The 24,027-nt window shown below is 61.0% G+C and overlaps 1 protein-coding gene across 2 annotated transcripts in view; it reads right to left on the reverse strand.

Moving 5' to 3' along the window:
- PTPRF (protein tyrosine phosphatase receptor type F) overlaps positions 1-24,027 on the reverse strand; it is an 86,283-nt gene that overhangs the window by 15,023 nt on the left and 47,233 nt on the right. The window contains exons 8-21 of one of the 2 annotated variants that reach the window (XM_082834744.1): positions 16,536-16,805; positions 14,432-15,013; positions 14,076-14,212; positions 13,498-13,642; positions 9,644-9,949; positions 8,811-9,004; positions 5,265-5,291; positions 3,812-3,929; positions 3,154-3,732; positions 2,387-2,484; positions 1,954-2,207; positions 1,769-1,862; positions 935-1,150; positions 503-657 (exon numbers count right to left, since the gene is read on the reverse strand). In XM_082834744.1, the coding sequence (XP_082690870.1) occupies positions 503-657; positions 935-1,150; positions 1,769-1,862; positions 1,954-2,207; positions 2,387-2,484; positions 3,154-3,732; positions 3,812-3,929; positions 5,265-5,291; positions 8,811-9,004; positions 9,644-9,949; positions 13,498-13,642; positions 14,076-14,212; positions 14,432-15,013; positions 16,536-16,805 (3,175 nt within the window). The remainder of the gene's footprint in view (positions 1-502; positions 658-934; positions 1,151-1,768; positions 1,863-1,953; positions 2,208-2,386; positions 2,485-3,153; positions 3,733-3,811; positions 3,930-5,264; positions 5,292-8,810; positions 9,005-9,643; positions 9,950-13,497; positions 13,643-14,075; positions 14,213-14,431; positions 15,014-16,535; positions 16,806-24,027) is intronic. The other variant, XM_082834745.1, reaches the window with a different exon arrangement.

Here is a 24,027-nt window from a genome sequence, read left to right on the forward strand (position 1 = left end):
GAAGGGTCAAGACACCCTGAGTCTGGGACAGCTGCAGATGCTATGGTCACAGCAGGCACTGAATAAATGTCTGCCAAGTGAGTGTCCACGGGCACACGGCCCTGGAGCTGGGTCTGGACCTCTCAAGGCCTGAGCAGGAGAGCCAGGCAGGGAGTCATTTAGGGATGGTGGCAGAGGGGGTGCTGAAGGGAGGAGACCAGGAGAAGGCCGTGTCTTGAAGCTGAGAGACAGACAGGCTCACATCCACTGAAAACACAGAGACGGACACACAGACATGCCCGGGGATGCACGTGAACAAGCCCTCTGTGAAGCTAAGGCTGCTCATCGCACCTGGGCCACACCCATGGGTGTGCAAACGCACTGCTTCTGCTCTCCTGGCTTCCCACCGAGCCCAGGGGTGCACCCTGGGGCGCAGGCCAGTGTGGCTGCCCCAGGCCTGAATGCACCCAGCCAGGGAGCGCCTGAGAGTCCAGGGCAGGTGGCCGTCCACGGGAGCACTCACCTCTTGAACAGGAGAATGGCGATGACAATGAGGATGATGAGGATGACTGCCAGGACGGGGCCCGTCACCCACAGCATCTCGGGCTCCTCCTGCTGCTGGGCTGGTGTCACCTGGACCACGATCTCGTCGGAGTAGGGGCTGGAGGCATAGCGCTTCTGTGGCCCAGTGGAGGAACAGCACAGGTGGTGAGCCCGGGTGAGATCTCCCACCCTCTGCCCCGCCAACCTGGAGAATGGGCTCTGGGCCTGGTCTCCCAGAACTAAGAGGCTGACCTGGGCCTGGTCAGCTGACTGGGACCCTAGGGCTAGGTCGGGTCTGGCGTTCTGGGTCTTAGTGGTTAGGGCCTTGAGACCCCAGTGCAGGTATGGGACCTCTGGGGTGTTTGAGAATGGCCTGGGGGGTGTGTGGTCAGGCCCTGGGCCTTAGGCAGACCTGGTCCACGGGTTCCTTCAGGGAGGCAAGCACAAAGCACTGGTAGCTCAGGTCTGGAGACAGCGGCCGGTTGTAGAAGCCCCGGTAGCTCTTCTTGTCCCCCAGGGTGAAAGTCTCAGGGAGCACGTCCACCTGAGCGGCCACGTATGGCTTCAGCCGCTCTGCCTGCCGCCGCTGCCGCAGCTCCCCACCGCCCTGCTCGATGGCCTCCAGAAGCTGACAGAGCAGAGGACAGGAGTCACGCAGGGGCCTTGGAGCACATGCTCCTGGGCCCGGGGCCTGGGACATACGCCCCCTGGGATGAGGTTAGGCTCACCTTCCACATAAGGGGCTCAAGCCTGGCCTGACTCAGAGTCCTCGTAGAAACATGCTGAATGCCAGACAAGGCAATGCCCCTCCTCCTAGCCAACCTGATAAGAAGGAGCCCTCTGGGTAACCTGCCCCAGCCTAACCTAAGAGGGCTGGCTGCACACCACCGCGAGGAGGATGGCAGATTCCAAACACGCTGGGGCTCCACTCTAGCCCCTGTGCGGCCTCCAGACCCTGCGGACTCCGAAGCTTACAGGGCCCGGGATTCTCTAGATCTGAGAGATGTCTCTGCCACTTCCCACCCCCAGGGATCCTCCTCGAACCCCTTTGGGGAAGTCTCTGTAAGCCCTCCAGGAGTTCTCTGAAAGCGCCCAGGGACCAGCTCAGCATCTGTCTCCTTAGAGATGAGGGCAGGCTGCCAATCAGAGAGTGACTCCAGTTTGCGGGGGGGGGTGGTCCCTGGGGCCACAGCCAACCACCTCAATGGGACTATCATCAGTGCTACCCTTCCTGGTCCCCAGGCACCTCGTCCAGCTCCAGCTCCTCGGGCGTGCTCCATCGCGGTGCCAGCATGCTCCCTCCTACACGGTCAATGGGCACCACCATGATGTAGAACCACCTGGGCGGGCAGAGGGGGGGAATCAGGACCGTCATCGCCTGCGCTCGCGTGGCCAGCCCTGCCCCCCTCCCCTGAGGCCTCGTCTGCACACCTGACGAGCGAGGGGTCCTGCACGTGGGGCATGGAGAGAGTGAAGCGGCCATCCGCTATGTAGGCAGAGGCAGGCAGCGGCTTGTGCGGCAGGAGGTCGGGGGCTGTGCGAATGGACACGAGGTGCTGCAGGCCCCCCGCACTGCTGCCACGGTTCATCAGCACGAACGAGTACTCTGTGTTCGGCTGCAGGTCTGCGATCAGCTTCCGCATAGAGTGCCCATCCACCTCCACACTCTGCCCGTTGTACAGAATCTGCGCGGCACGGGGGCAGGCAGCACGTTTGAGTGAGGCTTCCCATCGTGGGCCTGCGGGGCAGAGCACGCGCCCACGCCCAACCAGGATCCGGCATGACAAACACACACGCAGAAGCTGGGACTGCAATGAGGGACCGCAGCAGTGTGTGTGTGCCAGGTGCAGCTGACTTCACCCACCTTGAAGGGTACAGCTGACTTGTAGGAGTCAGGGACCTCCCAGCTGAGCAGCACAGACGTCTTCATTGCAGCCTCCACACGGAAGTTCTTGGCAAACACTGTTGGGATATAAGGAGGGAGTCAGCTCTGGCTGTGTAGCTGGGGTGAATGGGCCTCAAGGTTTCCCGGCCAGGAAGAGACGCCGCGCAGGGGCCCAGGCGGTTAGGAAAGGCTGCAGAGGACCAGGCACCCCCCACTCCCGCCAGCTTCAACCGCACACAGTTCAGCTCCCAGCCCCGGCTCTTCCTCGCAGCGAGTACCGAGCGGGGCAGATGCCACAGGACCCGTGGTCAGGATCTCCAGAAGTGCTTGGGTGAAGCTGGAGCTTACAGACACCAGGTCAGAGTGACCACAGGTCAGAGGGACTCAGTCAGAAGCATGTGGCCGCATACCAGAGGACAGTGGGCTGTGTTCACTAGAGGTCAGGGGGTCGTGGCCCCAAGAGATTAGTGTCGCATACCCAAGAGTGGTGATGCAGTCAAAAGATATCAGTGGGTCAAGGTCACGAGAGACTGGAGAGTCACACAGCAGAGGTCAGTAGGTCAAGGACAGCAGAGGTCAGGGGTCACACACCGAGAACGTGGCACCCCTTCACTAGAGGTTAGTGGTCATGGACATGAGAGATTGGAGTGTCACACACCAGAGGTTGGTGGATCACAGTTGCCAGAGGTCAGTGGGTCAAGGAGAGCAGAGGTCCCCAGGCGCAGCCACGTGCCCGCAGCACGCACCTTGCTCCACGGGCATGGTCCGGGACTGGATGCTGGGGCTGAGCGGGCCGGCGCCTTTGCTGGTGCGTGCACGGACCTTGACGTCATAAGTGGTGTCTGGCTTGAGGCCGGAGAGCGTCAGGTGGGTGTCGGCAGTGATGTTGCGCAGCTCCTGCTGGCTGTTGATGTCACGGTACACCACGGTATAGTTGGTGATGCGCCCGTTCCTCTCCGCCAGCACCGGGGGGTCCCAGGTCAGTTCCGTGGTAGATGTGGTCAGCCCTACCACACGCAGGTTTTGGGGGAAACCGCTGGGAGCATCCTCGGGGGTCGTGATCTCCTTCTCGAACTCCTCGCCCGGGCCGGCCCGGTTCTTGGCAGCAAGCCGGAAGATGTAGGTGGCCCCTCTGTGCAGGCCAGTGACCGTAAAGTGCTGGTCGTCCTTGCCAAAATCGATGGTGTTGGGCCGCGCCTCGTCGGCCCGGTGGTACTGCAGCCGGTAGCCCAGCAGCTCCCCAGGCAGCTCCTTGGGTGGGTGCCACTGGAGCAGCGCGGTGTTCATGGCCGTGGTGCTGACCATCATGGTGGGCCGGCCTGGGACTGAACAACCACGCACTGGGCTCTGGCCCTGCCCCCCCCTTTGGCCCCGCCTCCGCTCCGTCCCTGACCCCTCACTCACCTGCTCCCGTGGTCGTGACAACTTTGGGCTTGCTGCGAGCACCATCCCCCTTGGTGGTGTAGGCGGCGACGGTAATGGAGTAGGTGGTCTCCGGGGTCAGGCCGCTGATGGTGGTTTCCTAAGGCAGGAGGAAGGGCCCATTCCCATCACGGGAGAGCAAGGAGGGACCAGAGCAGGCCAGCCACCTCAGGACGTTAGCCGGCAGGGCCCCCCCAGGGCACACAGGGCCAGAGGTCCCCGGAGAGGGGGCTGTGAGCTGCTGGACTCTGCAGAAGGCAGGACAGGCAGGTGGATGTGTGCCCAGGAGGACCCAGCCCATGCCGGGAGCACCAAGCCTAAGGCAGACAGTCTGCTCATTCTTCCTTTCACACAAGAACAAAGTGCCGCACTGTTCCTTCGCTCCACTGTACCATGAATGACACCTCGTGAGGTCTGGGCGCGTGTGCCACACAGAGCACACAGCCGCGCATGCACAGAGCACCTTGCGTGGCTCTCGGCACACACATGCATGCAGCCTGCGGCTCCTCCTGCACCAGCAGGCGGAGGGCCACCTGTAGATACTAACGCACGTGCACGCACACCACAGAGCGAGGTGGAGGGGTGGGCCGGGGTGCCACCCTGCAGGACCAAGTCGGGACCCCTCCTGCTCCCCTCTAGGCACTGGCTCTGTGAGCACCTTACGCCCTGCAGTGCTTCCTGAGCCAGGGAGGGGAGACGAGGAGGACAGAGGAACCCCACCCTGGGGAGCACACTGTCCCCAGCGATGCCTGAGAAGTCAGCCAGGGCAGCGTCCCCCTGCCTTGGCAGGCCTTGCCCACACGCCCATCTCCAGCCAAGGCATCATTTCTGGACATGCCGAGAAACACCACGGGAGGCCAAGCCACACCACACAGAGGGAAAAGTGGGGAAGAGGGAGGGGAGCACCGCGCAGTGGGAACAGAGCTGTCACCACCAACCCTGGTGTCCCTCCAGCTCTGAGCCTCGGGTGGGGCCGCTGCAGCTGCCACCAACCTCTCGCAGGTCCCCTCCTGCCCTGGCTGGAGGGTCTCCCAGGGCTGGGGCTCCGGAAGACACCGATGCTGGAACCCAGCCCCCAGCCTCCCTTCCCAGCCTGCGCCTGGAGCAGGTGACTTTTCACTCCGCGGATCAATAAGGCCTAACTATCAGGATCGGATTTAACTCCATCTCCATCTGGCTAGAGCAGGGGCCAGGCCCTGGTCGATCTTGAACACAGGCCTGAAATTGCCGCTCGACAGGTGAGAAGTAAGGATTAGAGGAAATGCCAATCACTGCTCAGCTTGGGGCTCCTGCCTAAGCGCCAGTTTTCTCTGGACGTGGCTGGTGCCCTGTGGATCTTGGCGGCTCAGGCTGGGAGGAAAGGCGGGGGAGGGGGAGTGTCCCACGAGCCCAGCCTGACCCAGGTCTTGCCCGCGCTCGCACACCTCTTACTTACATAGTCCTCGGACTCCTCTGGCCGCCACTGACCGCGGGAGAGGGAGAGAAAGGGAGACAGGATGTGAAGGACTCTGGCTCTGATGGGGCCTGGCCAGGGAGGGCAGATGGCGGGCAAGGGCCTCTGAAGTGCCCTGGGGGGTGGCAACCCAGGACCACTCCCCATCCAAGGATCCCAGCCCCTGCCCCCACGAGCCCAAATGTGTGTAGGCCCAGCTGTGGGCACCAGGGCTGAGGAGGTGAGACCTGGAGAGCGGAGGGCCAGAGCGAGAGGGCTCCCTGACACTGAGGGGTCGTAGGGCGCCACCTGGAGGTACTTCGAGGGAAAGGCTGCCAGACTTGAGGGGTGGGCTGCACAGCTCAGGCAGAGGGGAGAGAAGACGCCGAGGGCAGTACATCTGTTCTGCCGGGGCCAGTCCTGGCCTAGGCTTGCCAACCTGGTATGATTATTCACAATGTCTCCTCTCACTCTCAAAAGTATCCCAGTTGGGAAGACAGATTAGCCAGTGGCCCTAGGCAAGGAGGGTTGCCCTAGGAACAGCAGGAGCTATACTGTGGCTGGAAGGGGCCCAGGCAGGATGGCCAGCAAGATGATAAGGGCCGTGAGTGCCAAGCTCAGAGCCTGGACCCTGCCCCACAGGCAAAGGGGAAGCCCTCAGACCCCTGGGATGCCTGAAAATCAAGGTAGGAAGGCATATTTCTGGGCTGGCACTGCTGCTTATTCTTGGTACATCCTTCTTCAGGCCATGGTGCATGTATGTTTACTAGCTGGACAGGTAGAGGGAGGGAGGTTCTGTGGCACTGGAGGGCTGGCGGCTGGCAGCTGTCCAGCACAGCACAGGGAGATGGTCCATGCCATCCCCAGGATAGACGTGCCATGGGGTCCTCCGGCCCAGCGACCCTCGCAGTGCTGGTCTGGTCTCTGTCCAATGGCCCCAGTGCCTCTGTTCTGGGAAGCTCTCTTGTAAAGTCCTTGCGAGCAGTGTGGGACAAGTACGGGAGGAGGCCATCAACTGTCCCTCCTGGCCACGGCCACTTTCTAGGGTGTGGCTGGGCCCAGCGCTGCTCTAGGTTCCTTGCCTGGGGTATCCTGCCATGTCCAAGCCAGGCCTGGGAATGGAGGTGCTCACGAGGAGGAGAGTGAGAGAGAAGAACGGAAAGACAGAGGCTGAAGCAAAACAGAGGGCGAGAGGATGGAAGGGATTAGAGGACAGGAAAGAGAAGAGAACGAGACAGACAAAAACACTCAGGGAGAGGGAGAGACAGAAACAGAGAGAGGAAGGAAAGACAGACCATGGGAAAGGGACAAAATGAATGGATAAAGAAGATGGGGCACATACACACAATGGAGTATTACCCAGCCATATAAAGAAACGAAACTGAGTTATCTGTAGTGAGGTGGATGGACCTAGAGTCTGTCATACAGAGTGAAGTAAGTCAGAAAGAGAAAAACAAATACCGTATGCGAATGCATATATATGGAATCTAAAAAAAAAAAAGAGGTACTGATGAACCTAGTGGCAGGGCAGGAATAAAGACGCAGACATAAATAATGGACTTGAGGACACGGGGTTGGGGGGAAGGGGGACCTGGGGCGAAGTGAGAGTAGCATCAACATATATACACTAGCAAATGTAAAACAGATAGCTAATGGGAAGCAGCCGCATAGCACAGGGAGATCAGCTCGGTGCTTTGTGTCCACCTAGAGGCGTGGGATAGGGAGGGTGGGTCAAGAGTGAGGGGATATGGAGATATCTGTACGCATATGGCTGATTCACTTTGTTGTACAACAGAAACTAACACAGCGTTGTGAAGCAACTAAACTCCAATAAAGTTGTATTAAAATAAAAAAGGAGACGGGAGGTGGAGTCAGAGACCTGGAGAAACAGACAAGCTTGAGATGGAGACACACATGACAGGAGACAGGTCTGGCCACACAGCGGTGGAGGCACGCCCCCCACGGTTCTTTCAGAACTGACAGGGCCTGGACTGAGCAGATGGTGCTGTGGGGAAGGACAGGCCGTGGTGTCCTTGACCAGGTGCTCGGGGGACAGCTGGACCCTGTGGCCAGGCTGGGGACCGGGCCCCATCTGCTCTTCTCCTAGCTTGGAGCAGAACAATCCACTCCCGGCGGAGCTGCAAGGGCAGGCCCTCCGCCTTCACTCGGCTTCCCTAGAGCCCGGGCTCGTGTTTACCTCCTGTCACAGGTTGTCTGTGGCCAAGAGGACTGTCCCTCATCCTATGGCCCAGCTCCCTCCAAACCACTTAGGACCAGAAGGGGGCACCCGAAGTGACGTGGCTTCTTTGGAACCCCACTGGCTGCAGCTGTGCTGCTGGCCCCCTGGGGCAGGAGGGGCCAGAGGGAGCTCATTCCCAGGATGTTTCTGGGTGGGTGTGTCCGCTGAGACTCCAGGAAGAGCCCTCAGCCTGCCCCAGGAATGCAGGAGGGTCCAAAAGCCCACTTCCTCCACCCCATTCCCTCAGCACCAGGCAGGCCGGAGGAGGAAGAGGGCGCCCTCTGGGCAGTGGGCTGAGTCCAGCCGGAGAGACAAAGGCCCTCGTCTGCCTGTGGGTAAGTTCACCTCTAAGCGCAGCACGTAGAACGCAGGATACGTGCTTGCACCTATCCTGGACAGGCGGGGGAATCGGGCTCTACCCCGCCACGGCCCCGATTCTGGATGGAAAGCCCTTGAGCACAGACACACCAGGCGTTGTGAATCTTCAGCAGAATATTTTGGGTGGTAACTCGTGGTAGCAATTACAGCCCTTTCCCAGGAATCCTGAGACCAGGCTTCTTATCTGAGCTCAGCCACCCCTCACTGGGAAATTCAGGCCCCCTCGCCTAGCCTCCCAGTACCCCAGGTTTTCCATCTGGGTAGCCAACCAGTGCTGAGAATAGCCCAGGGACTTCACCCCAAGCTCACGGGCAAAATCATCCTCCTCTGAGGACAAAGGGCACAGAGTGAGGTGTGCCACTGGGCGCAGGCCCAGCCCTCGAGAGCAAACATCAGGCGCTGTGCCATCCCCCTGCGTACCAGGCACAGAGCAACACCCCAGCCCGGCCATTCACAGGACTCTGCAGTGCCACGGGCCAAGTCAGGGGAGATGACCACCCGGCTGGGGGAGGAGGGCTGCGAGGAGGAAAGTACATCTCGACAGCCCAGCCCGACAGCGAAGGCACTTTCCGAAAACCACAAAGGCGGGCTCGAGGGGGCCGAGGCCTGGGTCTGTGCAGACAGTGCTCCTCACTGCTAGTGCTGGTGGCTGAACCACAGCGGTGGCTGCCAGGCTGGGACTGGCACCAGGGCAGATGGGGCTGGCCGAGCCCGGACTGGCACAGCTCAGGCAGACCTAACACAAGAGGAGGGAGTGTTCCGGGCACCTGGCCCTAACCTCCTGGTCTCAGCGCTTCCCTAGCCCGATACGAAAGGATGTCTTGGTGTCACAGTCCCTCTGAGAGCAGGAAGGGGAGGGGAGCAAACCTGGGTTCCAAAGAGCGAGTGGAATATGCTGGTCTCGCCCACCCGCCCACCTCCCAGTGTCACACCTGGGCCTCGGCCAGCATGACGTCCTGGATGATGGGTGGGCCGCGGGGCTCGCCATTCTCTAGCCGCACGTAGGTGACCTGGTAGCCGCGGATCTGACCGTGCTGCTTGCTGGGGACGGGCAGCTTCCAGGAGACGCGCACGGCAGTGGAGTTCAGCGGCTCCACCTCCACCTTCCGTGGCGGCCCGCTGGGCACTGGGGACCAGGTGGAGAAGGAAGTTAGGTGCGTGGTATGCATCCGGGCACAGCATGATCCAGGGCCTTGCCTTCGCAACCCACTGCCCCAGGAAAGGCCCTGGTGCGGTTTCCTTAGACTGCCTGCCCTGGAGAGAACGTGGAGGGCTCCTTCTGCCTGGCATGGGGAAGAGCCCGGGACCCTGCGACCCCTCTGGCCCAGGGCAGCCTCACTTGGTGGGGAGGGCAGAGGTGGGGAACAGGTGGAGGCGGGGCACCAGGCCTTCGACCACCCCAAGTCAGCACAACCTGGTCTATCTCCTGGGCCCCACATCACGCCAACGTCTAGAGAGGCAGAGCCTCAGTGACTCTCCTGAGTGATTCTACTAGCCTCCCCAGTCCTCCTCCTTTCAAATCTTGGGGGGCCTGCCTCTTCGGCCTTAGCCTTTTAAGGCTCCAGCTGCCTTGAGGAAGCCCCGCAGCTGGGATTTGGGCACAGGCTGTCCCACAAGCTACATCTCCCCACTTGGGGCCATTAAGCCTGCACTGGGAAGACAGCAAGTCCTCCTGGGCTTGCGGGAGGCCAAGGCCCTGGGAGCCCGGCGCGGGGATCCAGCGGCATGGCGGCCCCCGCCCCCGCCTGCCCTCGGCGCTGCCTACCGTCCTCGTCGGTGCGCACCAGCACCGGGCTGCTCTCGGGGCCGGGGCCCACGTCCGTGTGCGCCCGCACCCACACCCGGTACTCCGTCCACTTCTCCAGGCCCACCAGGTCCCAGCTGGAGTGCTCGCGGCCGATGCCGTCCACCACGTGCCGCTCGCGGTCCTCGCCGTCCACCGCCTCGTAGGCCACCGAGTACTGGGTGATAACGCCGTTGCGGCTGTCGGCTGGCGGTGGGACCCAACTTACCCGGACCGTGGTGGAGCCCACGCTCACGCACGTCACCTTCTGGGGAGGGGCGGAGGGGGCTGGGGAAGACAAATGGGGGGAAGCAGGCAGATGGAGGGTGGGGGTCAGAGACATGGCGACCAGTCACAGAGGACGGGAAACTCACCCAGGCAGGCTACTCCCCAGGTGCGTCATGGCTATCCCAGGGCCCCTCCAGGCAGGCTACCGCCACTGCCGCCAGACAGCCCGGCTCCCTCTGGACCATAGGCTCTTCTCTCTCTCTCTCTCACACACACACACACACACACACACACACACACACGCACACACAGCTCTAACACAGCACCTCACACACATACACTGTCTCACACACAACGCACAGGGCATCAGACACACACAAGCACGGGGCCACGCCACCCTCACTCCTGGTCACACCCACAACCACACACGGAGACCTTCCCCAGCTGCTGTGCTCACAGCTCTCGCTCTTCCCAGGACAAGTGACCTGATGGCTCTTCTGGTGTGAGGCTGCCTCGACAGGGTGTCTGCGGCTGAGCCACCGGAAACCGCAGAGACTGGAGGCCCCCAGGCAGTTTGGAGGGAAAGTGCCCATCGGAGGGGCTCTCACTCATCAGGCTCCTTGCGTGTCAGGAGGTGGGTCTGTGCCCTCCTCGTTCCCAGTGGTGTTTCCGGCTCCTATTCCCACTGAGGACTCTGCTGCCACCACCTGGGCTTTCTCATCTGGAGTTCCGCCACCACCTCCTGCTCAGGTGACTCCAGCTGCCCCTCGATCCACTGGCTCCCAAGCCCCTCATCTTCAGAGCTTTCTCCTCCCCTGTGCTGCTGTGGTCCTGCCCCAGATGCTGCCACTCTCTCTAATACTGTGGCCTCCAATACCCCCTCGCAGGCCCTCACCTCTTGGCCCAGCTCAGCTGCTCAGGGCCCCCAGCACTGCACCTGCTCTTCACCCCCAGGGACCTCATCCATTGACCTACCTCCTTACTGCCCTCGATACTCAGCTTAGAACCTCACCACTCCTACCAACACCCCAAATTCCCCTCTCTGAGCTCCTGCCCAGCCCGTCCCAAGCTCTGAATGCACCCACCCCCCATCTCCTCCAAGGTGGCATGGGGATGGGTAGAAAAAGCCACCAAGGCAGGTTGGCACTCTGTGAGCACCCCATGGCCTCCCCCGGGCCGTCCATGCTGCTGGCCGGTCTCTGCTCTCTGTCCGGCTCCCTCCGCCACTTAATACAAAGTACCTTCCACCTCCTCCACGCTCCTCAAACCTCCAGCTCCTGTCGCCTCCCTTCCTCTCAGCAAGTGACCCCATCTCCTACTTTGCAGAGAAAACCTTAGCCTCCCCAACTCCTCCGTCTCTTGCTACCAAACCCACCAGCCTGCCTCGGCTCCGAGTCTCCCCTTCCCTCCCCTGGGAAGGGAGAGGGGTGCCCTCCCGTCCAAGGCCAATCTCTCCCATCGCCCGTGCTCTGCCCTCTTCCCCACCCCCTGAGCCTCCAACTGCCTTTCTCTTTTCCATATTTTTTTACTTCTCCTCGTTGACACATTCCCAACAGCATTTAAATACGCTCAAGATTTCCCCATCTTAAAAGACACATCCCATCTTCAGCCCCAGAGCTTCCCCCTACCGACTACACCAGCTACAGTGTTCCCTCCCCCCAGCTAAGCTCTGTCTCTCCTTCCTCACCTCTCATACACGCCTCGTGGAACTCCAGTCAGCTTCGGCCCCTCATGCCAGGTCCACCCCTCCACATTACTAGACCTAGAGGACACGCCTGCGTCCCTCTGGCCCTGATCACTCAGCAGCAGCATCTGGTCTCCTTCTTGAAACCCTCTTCTTCCAACCTCCAAGACTCCCCTCTCCTGGATTTCCTCCCATCTCTGGTCCTCCTTTCCCCAGTCCACCTCCAGCCCCGGGCCAGGACTCCAGCAGCCTGCCAAGCATCAGTACCTGGATGGTACACAGCATCCTGAGCTTAGGGGCCCCTCGCACCTGCTTCTGTCCCGTTTCCCGTCCTAGCGGCACCGCTCTCCTCCCAAGCCTCCACACCACGTACAAGGCTTCACCCCACGTGTCCCTCTCTCTCAGTCCCCCACACCTAACCCCTCCCCAAGTCTGGCCAGCGGCATCCCAGAGAGCTTTCAGATCCACCCCATCACCTCACCCGAGCCGTCGTCTCTTGCCTAGACCGATGCACAACCTCTTCACTGGTCTCCGGTGTCCTGTCGGGCTGGCCCGTGCGTTTGCACGCGGTAGGCAGACAGCCCTCCTGCCTGTCCTCTGTCCCCGAGGCCCTGAATGCTGGTCTGACGGCTGCTCCAGCCACATTGGCCAGTTGCTCGTCCCTGACTACAGCCAAGTGCCTTCCTGCTTCTTGGTCTTTTGCACCTGCTGACCCCCTGCATGGGGCTTCTGTGTCACCCAAGGAAGCCCTCCTCGACCCTTCAAATCAGATGAGGTTCCTGTCACATCATCCCTCCACTGTCTCCTCTGCAGCACTTTACACAAATATAATTAAAAGCGCATTTGGATAACTGTGGGTTTAATATCTGTCTTCCCCACTAGACTAGGACCCCCTCGGGCAGAGGCTGTGTCAGGGTTGCGCTGCTGGCCCTGCAGCGTGCATGGGCCCCTAACAGGAGCATGGCAGGTGCTTCTGGAATGAATCTATGAACGTCGGGTCACACATGGCACATTCACACAGTCCCACGTGACATGGACAGCCTCAGAAGACCATCACATGTCATCACATGTGCTCACTGTCTCAATGCCATGATCCCAGCCACACACACATGGCCCCGTTATCACAGACAGCCTCACAGACAGTGGCCCACCGTGGCCGCGTGACCAGACAGCCTGTGGGCTCACGGTCTGTCACTGGGACAGCTGCAGAGATCCCAGACACCCCGAGACACACTCGCTGGATTCCAGTCCTCAGAACAGCCACACAGACCCGATCACGGTGACATACACGTTCAGGTGCTGCAGCTAAGCTGCTCGAACGGGCACACACTCACGGCATCAGTCTCACTCACGCAGGAACACAGGAACACGCCACGCCACAAAGTGGGCTCACACATGGCCTCACGGACAGTCCAGCACACGGGCGGCCACACAGTCCCAGCGCGGGTCACACGGCCTCATCTGTCCCGTGTGCAGCTGGCTCAGTGCGATTGCGTGGCTCACACAGATTCTCATGGAGAGGTAGGAATACGGGTAACAGGGAGATGAGATGTGGGGACGTGGGGAGGGAAGACGCCCACCAAAGCTGGTCTGGGACACAGTGAGCACAGCGGTCCCTCCACTGAGGGTGGCCCAGGGGGCTAGTGTGACCAGCACAGACCGGGTGGGAGGAGGAGACGAATCAGAGACATAGAACTTACCTGGGCGGGGGTGGGGCTGAGGGAGGGCAGGAGTCGGGCAGGGAGCAGCGAGGGCAGCAGCCGCCTGGATGCAGACTAGAGGGCACTTACCTGCCCCTCACTTGGGGTCCAGACTGAGCCCAGGGCCCAGCAGATCTGACCACCCCCCTGGTCGAAGGGAAGGGGTGTGTGTGTGTCCGCGTCCCGCCCAGCCGTGGCAGACAGTGGCCCCGGGAGACACTCACTGGATTGTGCTGTGCGAGCCTCTATGGTGGGCGTGAAGACGCCCACCCCCATCTCGGAGCGGGCAGCCAGCTGGAAGCGGTACAGGGTGTCGGGCTTCAGGTCCTCTACGGTGTAGGAGGACGTGGGGTCGAAGGTCACCTTGTGCTGGAAGAGCAAGGAGCACTCACCGACTGCCCTGACCTCAAAGGTCACTCAGAGGTCACCCCCAACAGGGGCTGAAGCTGATCCCTGGGGACCCACCGTGGCTGCAGGGCCGGCTCCCTGCCACGTGGCCACCTGGACCGCGCAAGGGCATCTCACCGACCACGTGGCCATGGGAACACCAGGGACACGTGGCCCCAGGGAACCTTAGGGCTCTACTGGAGCCACGTGAGCCAGAGCCTACGAGACCCAGCACAGACCTAGGGCCTTTGTCCCTGGCACAGGGGTGACAAAGACTACAGAACCACACGGGCCACGTGGGCCCCAGCGCCTCAAGGGGCTGTGCCCACACAACCACAGAAATCGAGAAGAGCCCACCACAGATCGCCAAGGGCCAGGCGGAGCCCTGCCGCCCCTGGCCCCGCTGAGCGCTCACCTGCTGGCCCGCGTCCTCCGCCGCCCAGTACACCAGCTCGTACTTGATGATCCGCTCCTGTGGAGGCAGCAGCCACGAGAGCTGGATCCTGGTGTCGGAGTCCGCGTCGGCCTGGAAGTCCGCGGGCTGGGCGGGCACTGCAACACCCCGTGCCCGGTGCCGTCAGCCTCGCCAGTCACCCCGAGGGCAGAGGCACCCAGGGGAAGGAGGTAGGGGAAGTCAGGGTCTCACCCCCACGCCCGCCCCGCCTTCCCCAGTGGCCGTGTGGGCGGACACGGGCCCCAAGCTCATGGCTGAGGGAGGAGGCGCCGCCCAGCCCCGCTCACCCCAGGTCTGCCTGGCCGGCCAGTGCCTACCTCCCTGCTGTGTCTTGACCTGGATGGTGGGGCTGGGGGGGCCGTCACCCACGGCGGTGAAGGCCAGCACGCGCAGGCTGTAGGTGATGCCGGGCAGCAGGCTGCCCACGGTGGTGAGGAGCCCGGCGTCCGTGTTGTGTTTGTGCCAGGCGCTCAGGGGGCGGCGGGAGTCGGGGGTGTAGTAGACACGGTAGCCCCGCACCAGGCCGTTGGGCTCCTCAGGAGGCTCCCACTGCACCAGCATGGTGCTGGCGCTCAGCATTCGCGCCTGCACGCGGCGCGGGGGGCTAGAGGGCGCCTGCTCCCCCGTGCGCGCCCGCACGGCCTCGCTGGGGGGCCCGCGCCCGATGCTGTTCACCGCCAGCACGCGGAAGGCGTACTCTGAGAAGGGGCTGAGGCCGCCGATGCTGTAGCGGGTGGTGGCCACGCCATCCACCTCCTGGAAGGGGCCCTCTGCACCCGCTGGACGGTACTGGATGCCATAGTAGGACACGGGCTCTGAGTTCCCAGAGTCCCAGGTCAGGGTGACACTGGTGGCAGTTGTCTCTGTCACCACAAGGTCAATCGGAGGCTTCGGCAGAGCTGGGGACAAAGTGGAAAGCTCAGGGCTTCCTGAGGTCATGACTCTAGGAGCCAACCCTGCCCTTGGGATTCATCCAACCGGAGTGTGGTTGAGCCCCACAGCCCACCCTGAAGAATGGCCTGGAAGGCCCTTGGTGACCTCTGAGTTCACTTAGTGGGGGCTGGGGCCTTGGGTCATTCACTGTCTACCCAAGTCACTTCTAGGACTCCCTGGATCCTCACATCAGCCCTGGTAACTCATCTAACAAACAGACCCAGAGGGGGCCTGCCTGCACCCCACGCAGATGGGAGGCGCACAGGCTGGGGAGCAGAGATCTCTGCCTCTGCAGCATGTCTGGGCTCCTCCACTGGCAAGAATGTGTAACAGGGGCTGGGAGAGGGACTTCCTTAGGGAATGGCCCTGGATTTGAGAAAGAGTGACGGGCTACTGGCCCCACAGACTGCGTGGCTTGGCTCAAACTGAAGGTGAGGTCCCAGGTCCACAGCCAATCACTCAACAAATAATACTGAGTGCCGACTCTGTGCCAGGCACCGTGCTAGGGCTGAGGACACACTGTCGCACGGTCACGTCCCTGCTCTCGTGGGGTTTACACTCCAGCGTAAGAGAGAGACGATCAGTGAGTTGATAATCATGGTTCTGGTATGGGTAAAGACAGCAGAAAGCAGGGTGCTGAGATGGAGAAAAATCCAGGGGTGCTCCTGGATGGGGTGATCGGGGAAAGCTTCACAGAACTGAGACCTGGAGAGCGAGATGGAGCCAGCGACGGCAAGGGAGGGGTGGGGGCACGGCGAAACTGAGGACTGTCAGCCTGCTCGGTTCATGGCAGTGAGGATCCTGGTCTTTATCCTAAAAGCAGCCGGAAGCCACTGGAAGGTGTTTCTCCCTTTCTTTAAAGGGGGTAACATGATCCTGCCTTTTTTACCTTTTGAAAAAGATGATTCCAGCTGCAGAATGGGGGTGTGTTGGAAGGGAGAGTGGAAGCAGGACACCCCAAGGAGTCTGCACTACATGCACCTGTCCCAGGGCTCCGGGCGGGGAGAACACACCCTCCTTCTACTGTTTCCCATCCTTCTTGCCAGGAGGCTGGTAAAGCGGAGGGCCTAGTGCTATGTAGTGGTTAGAGTGGTGTGCGGTGGAATCAGACGCCCAGGGTTCAAGTCCCTGCCCCATCATTTACCTCCGTGTGACCCTGCACCTCAGTTTCCTAACTTAAAAAATAAAATCGGGACAATGAGAGCACCTATCTCCAAGCGTGACACCACCTGAACAAAATAACCTTTGCTTACTAACCAGCACAGCGCCTGCCCCCAGGGACCCAACACCTGTTAGCTATAAGGATCAAGACAATTTCTGACAGAAGCCCCTCCCTCCACCAACTAAGGGCCAGGAGGACCCCGAGGCCGGGCACCAGGAGAGCAACGACCCTCAGCCCTGCCTGTGCCTCGGCAGCCACACTCGCCTGCCACGTCCCCTGCTACAGGGAAGGCCACGGGCCACGGCAGGCACGCCAGCGGCACTCACCTTTCACGGTGACCTGGGCCGTGGCCTCAATCATGCCCAGCGAGGAGATGGCCACGCAGGTGTAGTTGGCGGAGCGCACCACATTGCTGAGCTCCAGCACGTTGCGGCCGACTGGCATCTCGTCCTCCTTGGTGAGCTCCTCGGCCCCCATCATCCACTTCACATAGGGCATGGGTGCACCCACGGCGACGCACGTCAGGTTCACGCTGCCGCCCGGCATCACCTCCTGGCTGCTGGGAGGGATGGAGAAACGAGGAGCCACGCGGCGCACTGCGGGAGGAGGGAGAGAGGCACTCACAGCCCGGGCAGGACACGTGGGGGGATGCAAGGCCAGGGGCCCCTCATCCAGGAAGCCCCTCTCATCAGAGCCAAGCCCACCTCAGAGACAGGAGGGGCAGAGTCCCTGGGTCCCGGCTGACCACCTCCCACCCCTCTCTCAGGGACTGTCTGGAACACGAGAGATTCCACAACCAAGCTCCCATTATACAGCCTAGGAAACTGAGGCCCAGGGTCACACAGGGACTCCCTGCAAGGCCTTGTCAGGGCCACATCCCAGGTCGCCTTCCAGTGCCCGCCCCTACCTGCTCCTGACCCCCCAGGGGTCTCCAGAGGGGCTAGCTGGGGCACTAGTGAAAGAGATCCAGGCATCCCAGGGTGGAGGGTCCTCAGAGCATGACTGGGGCAGGGCAGAGGGTCAGCCTGGAAGTGACACGGCCACCCTCTCTCGAGCCACTGCCTCCACCTCCAGACCACGGTCCCAGAGGAAGAGATGAGGGCAGTGGCATGACCACCTGCCAGGACCTCAGCCGTGCTCAAGGCACAGCCTGAGAACCCAGGAGTAGGGGCGGCCTCCAGGAGGGACTGGGCAGGGGTTTGGGTTCGGGGCGGGCCAGGGACGTGGTCCGCGGGCAGGATGGGCATGACGATGGCAGTAACATGATGAGGGTGCCAAGCAGACGGCCTTCAGCACCAATGAACGAGGATCTCAAGGAGGAGGGTGGCTGTGCCTGGCCACGACCTCCGGCCTTGGGCTCCCCGGGTCGGAAGCTGTTCTGAGCCTCTCAGTTCAAGGTGCAGCCTGGACCCCCCACCCCCCTGCCAAAGTCGCGAGCTCGGCACAGACGTTCGGAACATGCAGAGGGAGGGAAGGCAGGCAAGACCTAGCCGTGGGCAGGCATGCTTGGCATGCAGGCGGGGCATGCAGCTGGTGGGCAGAGGTTGGGGTGTGTCCTTCCTGGGCAGCCCTACACACGGGGCTGGAGAAGGCAGGCAGCGAGCCTAAGAGGCCAGAGGGACCACTCCGAGTGTGGGTCTCTGAGGGCCCTTGCTGGGGAGCCCAGGCATGCGGAGGACCCATGGCGCTACATCGAGAGCACCTCTACCACAAGTGCCAGACTGCTGCTCGCACGGCCCCAAAGCACAGAGTCAGAGCTCGAAGTAACTGCAGACACCACCTGCTCCGACCTATGACCTCGCTACACAGGGGTCAGAGTGGCAGCCCACAGACCAGACGTCCAGCAGATCACCAGGTCCTGCTAATGCACCACCTAACATATCTGTCAAACGCTAATTTCTCCGCAAGTCCACAGGTGACCGCCACCTCCGAAGTCCAAGCCACCATCCTTCCCTGGACTGCTGTACCAGGTTCTCCTCTGCTCCTCCTGCCTCGCTGGCGTCCTCTGGGCCCCCGATCCCGTAACTGGCCCACCACAAACACCTGGCACAAATCCAAGTCTGCTCATATCACCCCCATGTTAAAATCTCCCGCGTGGCGTTTTAAAGGACTCCTCAGCCCAGACTACACCTTCCTCAGCCCCTGCCTCGACTCCAAGGCCTCCAGACAGAACCCAGCGGGCCGGGCATGACCACCACCAGGGGCTGGGTCTACTTCCCTCTGTGCCCCAGGCTCACTGGGCTCTCAGCGTGTCCCGCGGGTGTCTAGCGTTCTGCCTCCCCCTAGCATCGGCATCCTCATCTTAGGAGAACCATCTCAGCCCCCACTCTCGGTTCTTGGGGTACATGACCCAGATCTGGCTAACAAGAAAGAGCCTTCGGACTGCTGTGAAAACTATTAGACGAACGCCCAACCAAACCGTTCAAATATCTGCATCCAGGCCTGCCTGACACCAAATCTGCTTCTACGTTTTTACTTTTGTAAGACAAAAGTTTCCTTGTTGCGATTAAGCTGATAGTAGTGGGCTTCTGTCAGCTGTCCTAAAGCTGGGAGTCTACACTGAATGACAACAGCATGTCACAGGTCTCTACCTGTGCCGCAGTGCTGTGCAGCAGGGAACAGGTGGATCCCGGGTACATGGTTGGCAGGAAGAAGCCACGACAGAGAGCCTCCTTTGAGCACTCCCCGCAAATGGCACAAGGGTGAGGCTGGGAGGCACGTACATGGTGCAGGCTCTCCCTGGGTTCTGGCACTGAGCCTGGGGGGCAGGCCACGGAGGAGAGACAGGCCTGCCGGTGAAGGCACAGCCCTGGCTCGAGCAGAAAGGCGCAGCAGTCCTAACTGACTAAGTGAAGACTCTCCTCTCAGCCAGTGGCTGCCCCGCCTCCTCCTTGTTCATAGGCATCCAAATGGGTTTGGGGGAAGGAAACCACTGTTGAGCACCTCCTATGTGCTGCAGGTTTCCACACTGTGGATGCTAGCACCTCCCAGTTACAGACGGGGGAACTGACTGAAGACTGACACTTCGGGGACGTGCCCGAGTTTATACACGTACTAGAGTAGGTCTGTGGGATGAAAAAGCTCGCGCCCCTTTGAAACCCGGCTCACAGGGCTGAAAAGAGAGACCTAGGAGGCTCCACGAAGAAGCTTCTGGGTCAGCCGAGGCTGCCAGGAGAAGACACTTTCCAGTTGACATGAGGATGGGCCTTGAGCCTGTGTCAGGTCACAGCTGCAAGCCTGACTGTGGTCAGTGGCAGAATCTTGGGACCTGATCAGGTCCCTGGACATAAGAACAAAGAGCCCCAGGAGAAGGAAGTAGGTCCTTGGCCAATAAACCTTGGGTCCCAAGCTAAGCAGTGCAGGAAACTGACTGGGCTTTAACTCAAATAGTCCCGGAGAACAGGGTTTTCTGTGCTACTGCCAGGAAACGGAGGCCCTTTGGGAACTAACATCGAGAAGAGTTTTTATTTTATTAATTTATTATTTATTAATTAATTTATTTATTGTGGTACGCGGGCCTCTCACTGTTGTGGCCTCTCCCGTTGCGGATGGAGCACAGGCTCCGGACGCCCAGGCCCAGTGGCCATGGCTCAAGGGCCCACCCACTCGGCGGCATGTGGGATCTTCCTGGACCGGGGTACGAACCCGTGTCCCCTGCATCGGCAGGCGGACTCTCAACCACTGCGCTACCAGGGAAGCCCTGTTTTTATTTTAATTTTCCCCCTCCTAGATGCAGGTGGAAGGGAGAAGCCCAGGGGCTAAGGTGAGTGAGAGGTCAGGTGTGACCCTTGGGGTCATCCCTAGCACCACGCAAGGGCCTCAAGCCCAGGGACTCCTGGAAGGCACACCCTGGCAGGGTGCCACCCTTCATGCTTTCACAGGGATACACAGCCACACACGAGGAGCCTGGACGCGGTTTCCCACAGCTCAGACTCATCTTCCCCACAGTGTGAGGGAGATCAGGGTAGGTCCACAGAGGGAGGGTGGGGGCAACAGAGGCGAGAGACTACCTCCTGGGACCCCGAGTGACCATGGGGGCCCGCACCTGGGACCTGCCTGGATGGCCACCCCCGTCCCAAGAGCCAGGGGTGGCTGGCGTCTCCCTGCAACAGTCCCACCGCCACTCCTCCCGCTGTCACAGACACAAGGCCTCCCAAAGGGGCAGGACTCGCCAGGGACTCGGTCTATTGACAGAAGCAACAGCAGGGAAGGAAAAACCAGAGCCGGGGAAAAATGCACTTAGGGTCTAATCTTGAGCTCCAACAATGCCAGTCTATTACCGTTCCCTGTGCATCCTCAGAGCTGACATTTTATAGACAATTTCCCAAACAGGGCCTTGCCATTGCTGGATGATATTCCAGCTGTAACTTTTAAGTCTAATAATTGGAGCTGACAACCCGGTATGACAGGGTGGAGTGGCACCTGGAGGCATCAGCATTCAGTGGGGTGACAGCCTAACCGCGGGGGCAGGCAGCCCCGCAATCTGCATTTACTCACGGAAATTTCTCTGATGAAAATAACACAGCGTTCAGGAGGGGATAAGGGGCAGGATCCACTGTATCAAGATAAAATAACTCTTTAATAAATAACCTTGCGGCTGCCGCAGAGCAGTAATTAAATGCCGGCACACAGTTTTAAGTAAAGCTGGAAAAATGTTAAGACGGAATTATCAGCGCCAAACAAATTACCAGCCGGGCAAATCCCCCTGGAATATTTAGAAACTCATTTATGCCTTGCCATTAAAGATTTGTGTACATGCTTATTTTTGGTGGGACCACAGACGGAGAGAAGAAGGGACAAGGGACTAGGAGGGTGGGGGAAGGGGCGCAGGGGTAGGCGGCTGCAGGCTGGGCTCTCTCTGCTGATGACTGTTTTCTGAACCAACCCGGCAGATCTGCCCGGTCAGCGAAATGGTGTAACTGAAATGCCCCAGAGCTCAGGAGTGCATATGGACGGATGCTCGGGGCTGATATCTGAGCCGAGGCCACAGCCCTCCTCCCGACTGGCTCCCTCTCCCTCGCGGAGGAAACTCAAGCCGCAGAGAGAATGCAACAGGGGACCAGGTGGCCCGGGTCTGCTCCCTGGGGCTTAGCCCAAAGCCCAGGAGACAGGAGGACCTCCTCTGACCACTCAGACCATGTGACACAGGACCGCTAGCCCTTACTGCTGGTCCCAGGACTGGAGGAGGTAGGGGCCTGGCCCTGGGGGTGTGAGACTGCTCTGGAATGGGCTGCTGGAGTCTCTAAGAAGCGCTCCCCAAACTGCGGCTGGGCCAGGGCCTCTTGCAGGCCCCCACGTGGGCCTCCCTAAATGGAAGTTGACCGTTCAATCAGGTGTGAGCTCCTGCTCTGAATGCCCAGCACCCAGCATGGGACTGAGGAAGTATCAGCTGTCTGGGGGGCTTGGGCAGAGAGAAGGGCCCGGGGCAGGTGGGAAGACCCTCATTTGGATCTGATCGGAGACAGAAAAGACAAGTCCCTGGGGGACTTCCTCAGTGAGCCACGATGGCGCCCCCCACCCAGTGCCCTGGACCCTAAACTCAGTAGGCAGAGCAGGGCTGTTGCCCATCCAGCCTGGGAGAGGGGCTCAAGGACGGCGCAGACTCTGTAGGACTTTCGCCCTGTGCTGCAGGATCTCGAGGGGTGAGCTCATTCTCCATTAGCCTTTGCCCTTCATCTTCCCAGCGGTTTCGACTGAGCTTGGACAAACGTGGATTTTAGGTGAGGGGGACTGTGGAAGGCCCCACAGGTATGCGTAAATCCCTACAGCTCTTACTGCTCCCACAACCACTCCTGAGCTCCACCTGGAGCAGAGAGCTGGCCTGGCCTGGGCACAAAGGCAGGGACCAGTCTCGTGCCATGCACCATGCCCACCTGACCTCCCCAGCAGGGGAGCCCAGCTAAGGGGACATGCAGACACATGGGGTGTCAGGGACCCAAGCAGCAGAAACATGCGGGGCAGGGGGGCCTGCCCACCCACCACTGGTCCTGCCCGCCTGCCGCCCAAACAGTGGAGCGCAGAGCCCAATGGGCGGGCAGGCCTGACTGGGGCCTGAGGAGCTGACCGAGCCCGCCGTTCCCTACGGACGGGAGCATCCCGTCGATGGGCGAACTGTAGATGGATAAGAAGTGAAAAGGACCAACCTTCTCGCTGATCTGAGAGATGAGAGTTTGGGTTGATGGTAGAGTGCGATGAGGATGAGGAGGAAATAAAAAAAGACAAGGAGAAACACAGAGAGTAAAAACAGGCCAACCTTCATCTGCCCACACAGCACGGAAACGAGACAAGACTCTCGTGCCCCACGCACACGCATGTGCCCGCAGGTGCGCGCGGACCACGCCGCTCACAAAAGACTCAGGACTCATGGAGGACACGGCGGACAGGGCTGCGTCCCGCTGGCAGGCACTGGGTGCCAAGGGTGGGACAGGGAGGGGCGGGAGTGGGGCACAGGCAGGCCCCCATGCCTCACGCGCACCTCAAGGCTCGGACAGACCCAGTGAGCTGGGTTCTGGGGTCAGGGCCCACCCAGCCCACAAACCCACCAAGGCGCATGGGCCACTAGAACCCCGCCACCTTGAGGCAGCCCCACGCTGTGTGGCACCAGAGCGTGAACAGCTGGTCTGGGAGCCTGTAGGGAGAAAGGCCGTGGAGCCATCGCCCTGCTTAGAGACAGCTGTGGCCCAGCGGCCAGGTCCCTGCAGAGAAGGGGGAAGGGTGGGGGCAGGTAGGCCAGGCTCTGTGGGAGGCGTGGCTCCTCCCGGGTGCCTGGCAGCTGTGTGTCCTAAGAGCTGGAGGAGAGAGACGCTGCGGATGGAAGGAGAGAGTGAGTCACTGGGGGAGGGAGCCGGACGGAGAGAGGTTGGTCCACCCAGCAGGCCTGGGCCTGCTAGACTGTGGGTGGAGCTGCGGGCAACTGTGAGCAGAGTCAGACAAAACTGGGTGATGAAGGCCCAACACTGCTATCCCCACAGCGGGAGCAGCTCCGGACTGTGTGCCCGGCCCTGGGCCAGGAGCATTCCATGCACGGTCCCATGAAATGCAGCAACTGCAGTTCTCAGAGAGACAATGGGAACCCCAAGTCTGGGGGACAGAGGGACGTGAGGTGGACACTGAAGCCAAATCCGAGGAGGAGACACGGCCTCAGGCCCCGTGGGCACGGCAGACGACAGTCAGAGACGGATGGAGACGACAGCCAGCGCGAGGCTGTCCATCCAGAGCAGTGTTTCTTAACGGTGGGGGGGGGGGGGGGGAGGAGGATTCCCCCAAGCGACACTGGGCAAGCTCTGGAGACACTGTGAGTTGTGACAAGGGGGTGCTACGGGCACCTAGTGGGTCAGTAAACATCCCACAATGCCCAGGACAGCCCCATACAGCTAAGGGTTACTGGGCCCCAAATGGCAATGGAGCTGGAAGCCACACTGAACCGGATGCTGAGGTTCCTGATGGCTGGAGCCCAGTGGGGGCCTCCCAGTGGCTGCCGCTTGGCTGGGAAGCAGCGGGGCACAGGCCGGTGGGCAGGCCAGCACTGGGGGCTTCTCCATGCATGGACCACCCACAAGCAGGGTTCGGGGTACAGAATTCGTGGCCAGCACCGCAGAGGCTGTGCCCGAGGAGCTGGGGTTGACGGGCCCTCAGCACTGCTGGGGGCAGAAAGCAGGGGCTTTACCAGGGCCGTGATGAGGAGGGGGTGGACCCCAGAGGCCAGGGTCCTAGGAGCAGGGCTTTCTAGGTGTCTACAAGTCCAGAGTAAGGCCTGTCCTGGGGCTACAGGGCGAACTGCTCTCTGCAAAGCCGGGCAGGCACAGATTCAGGTGGGGC

Source organism: Leucopleurus acutus (assembly GCF_964270905.1).
Source record: "Leucopleurus acutus genome assembly, chromosome: 2".
Taxonomy (NCBI): Eukaryota; Metazoa; Chordata; class Mammalia; order Artiodactyla; family Delphinidae; genus Leucopleurus; species Leucopleurus acutus.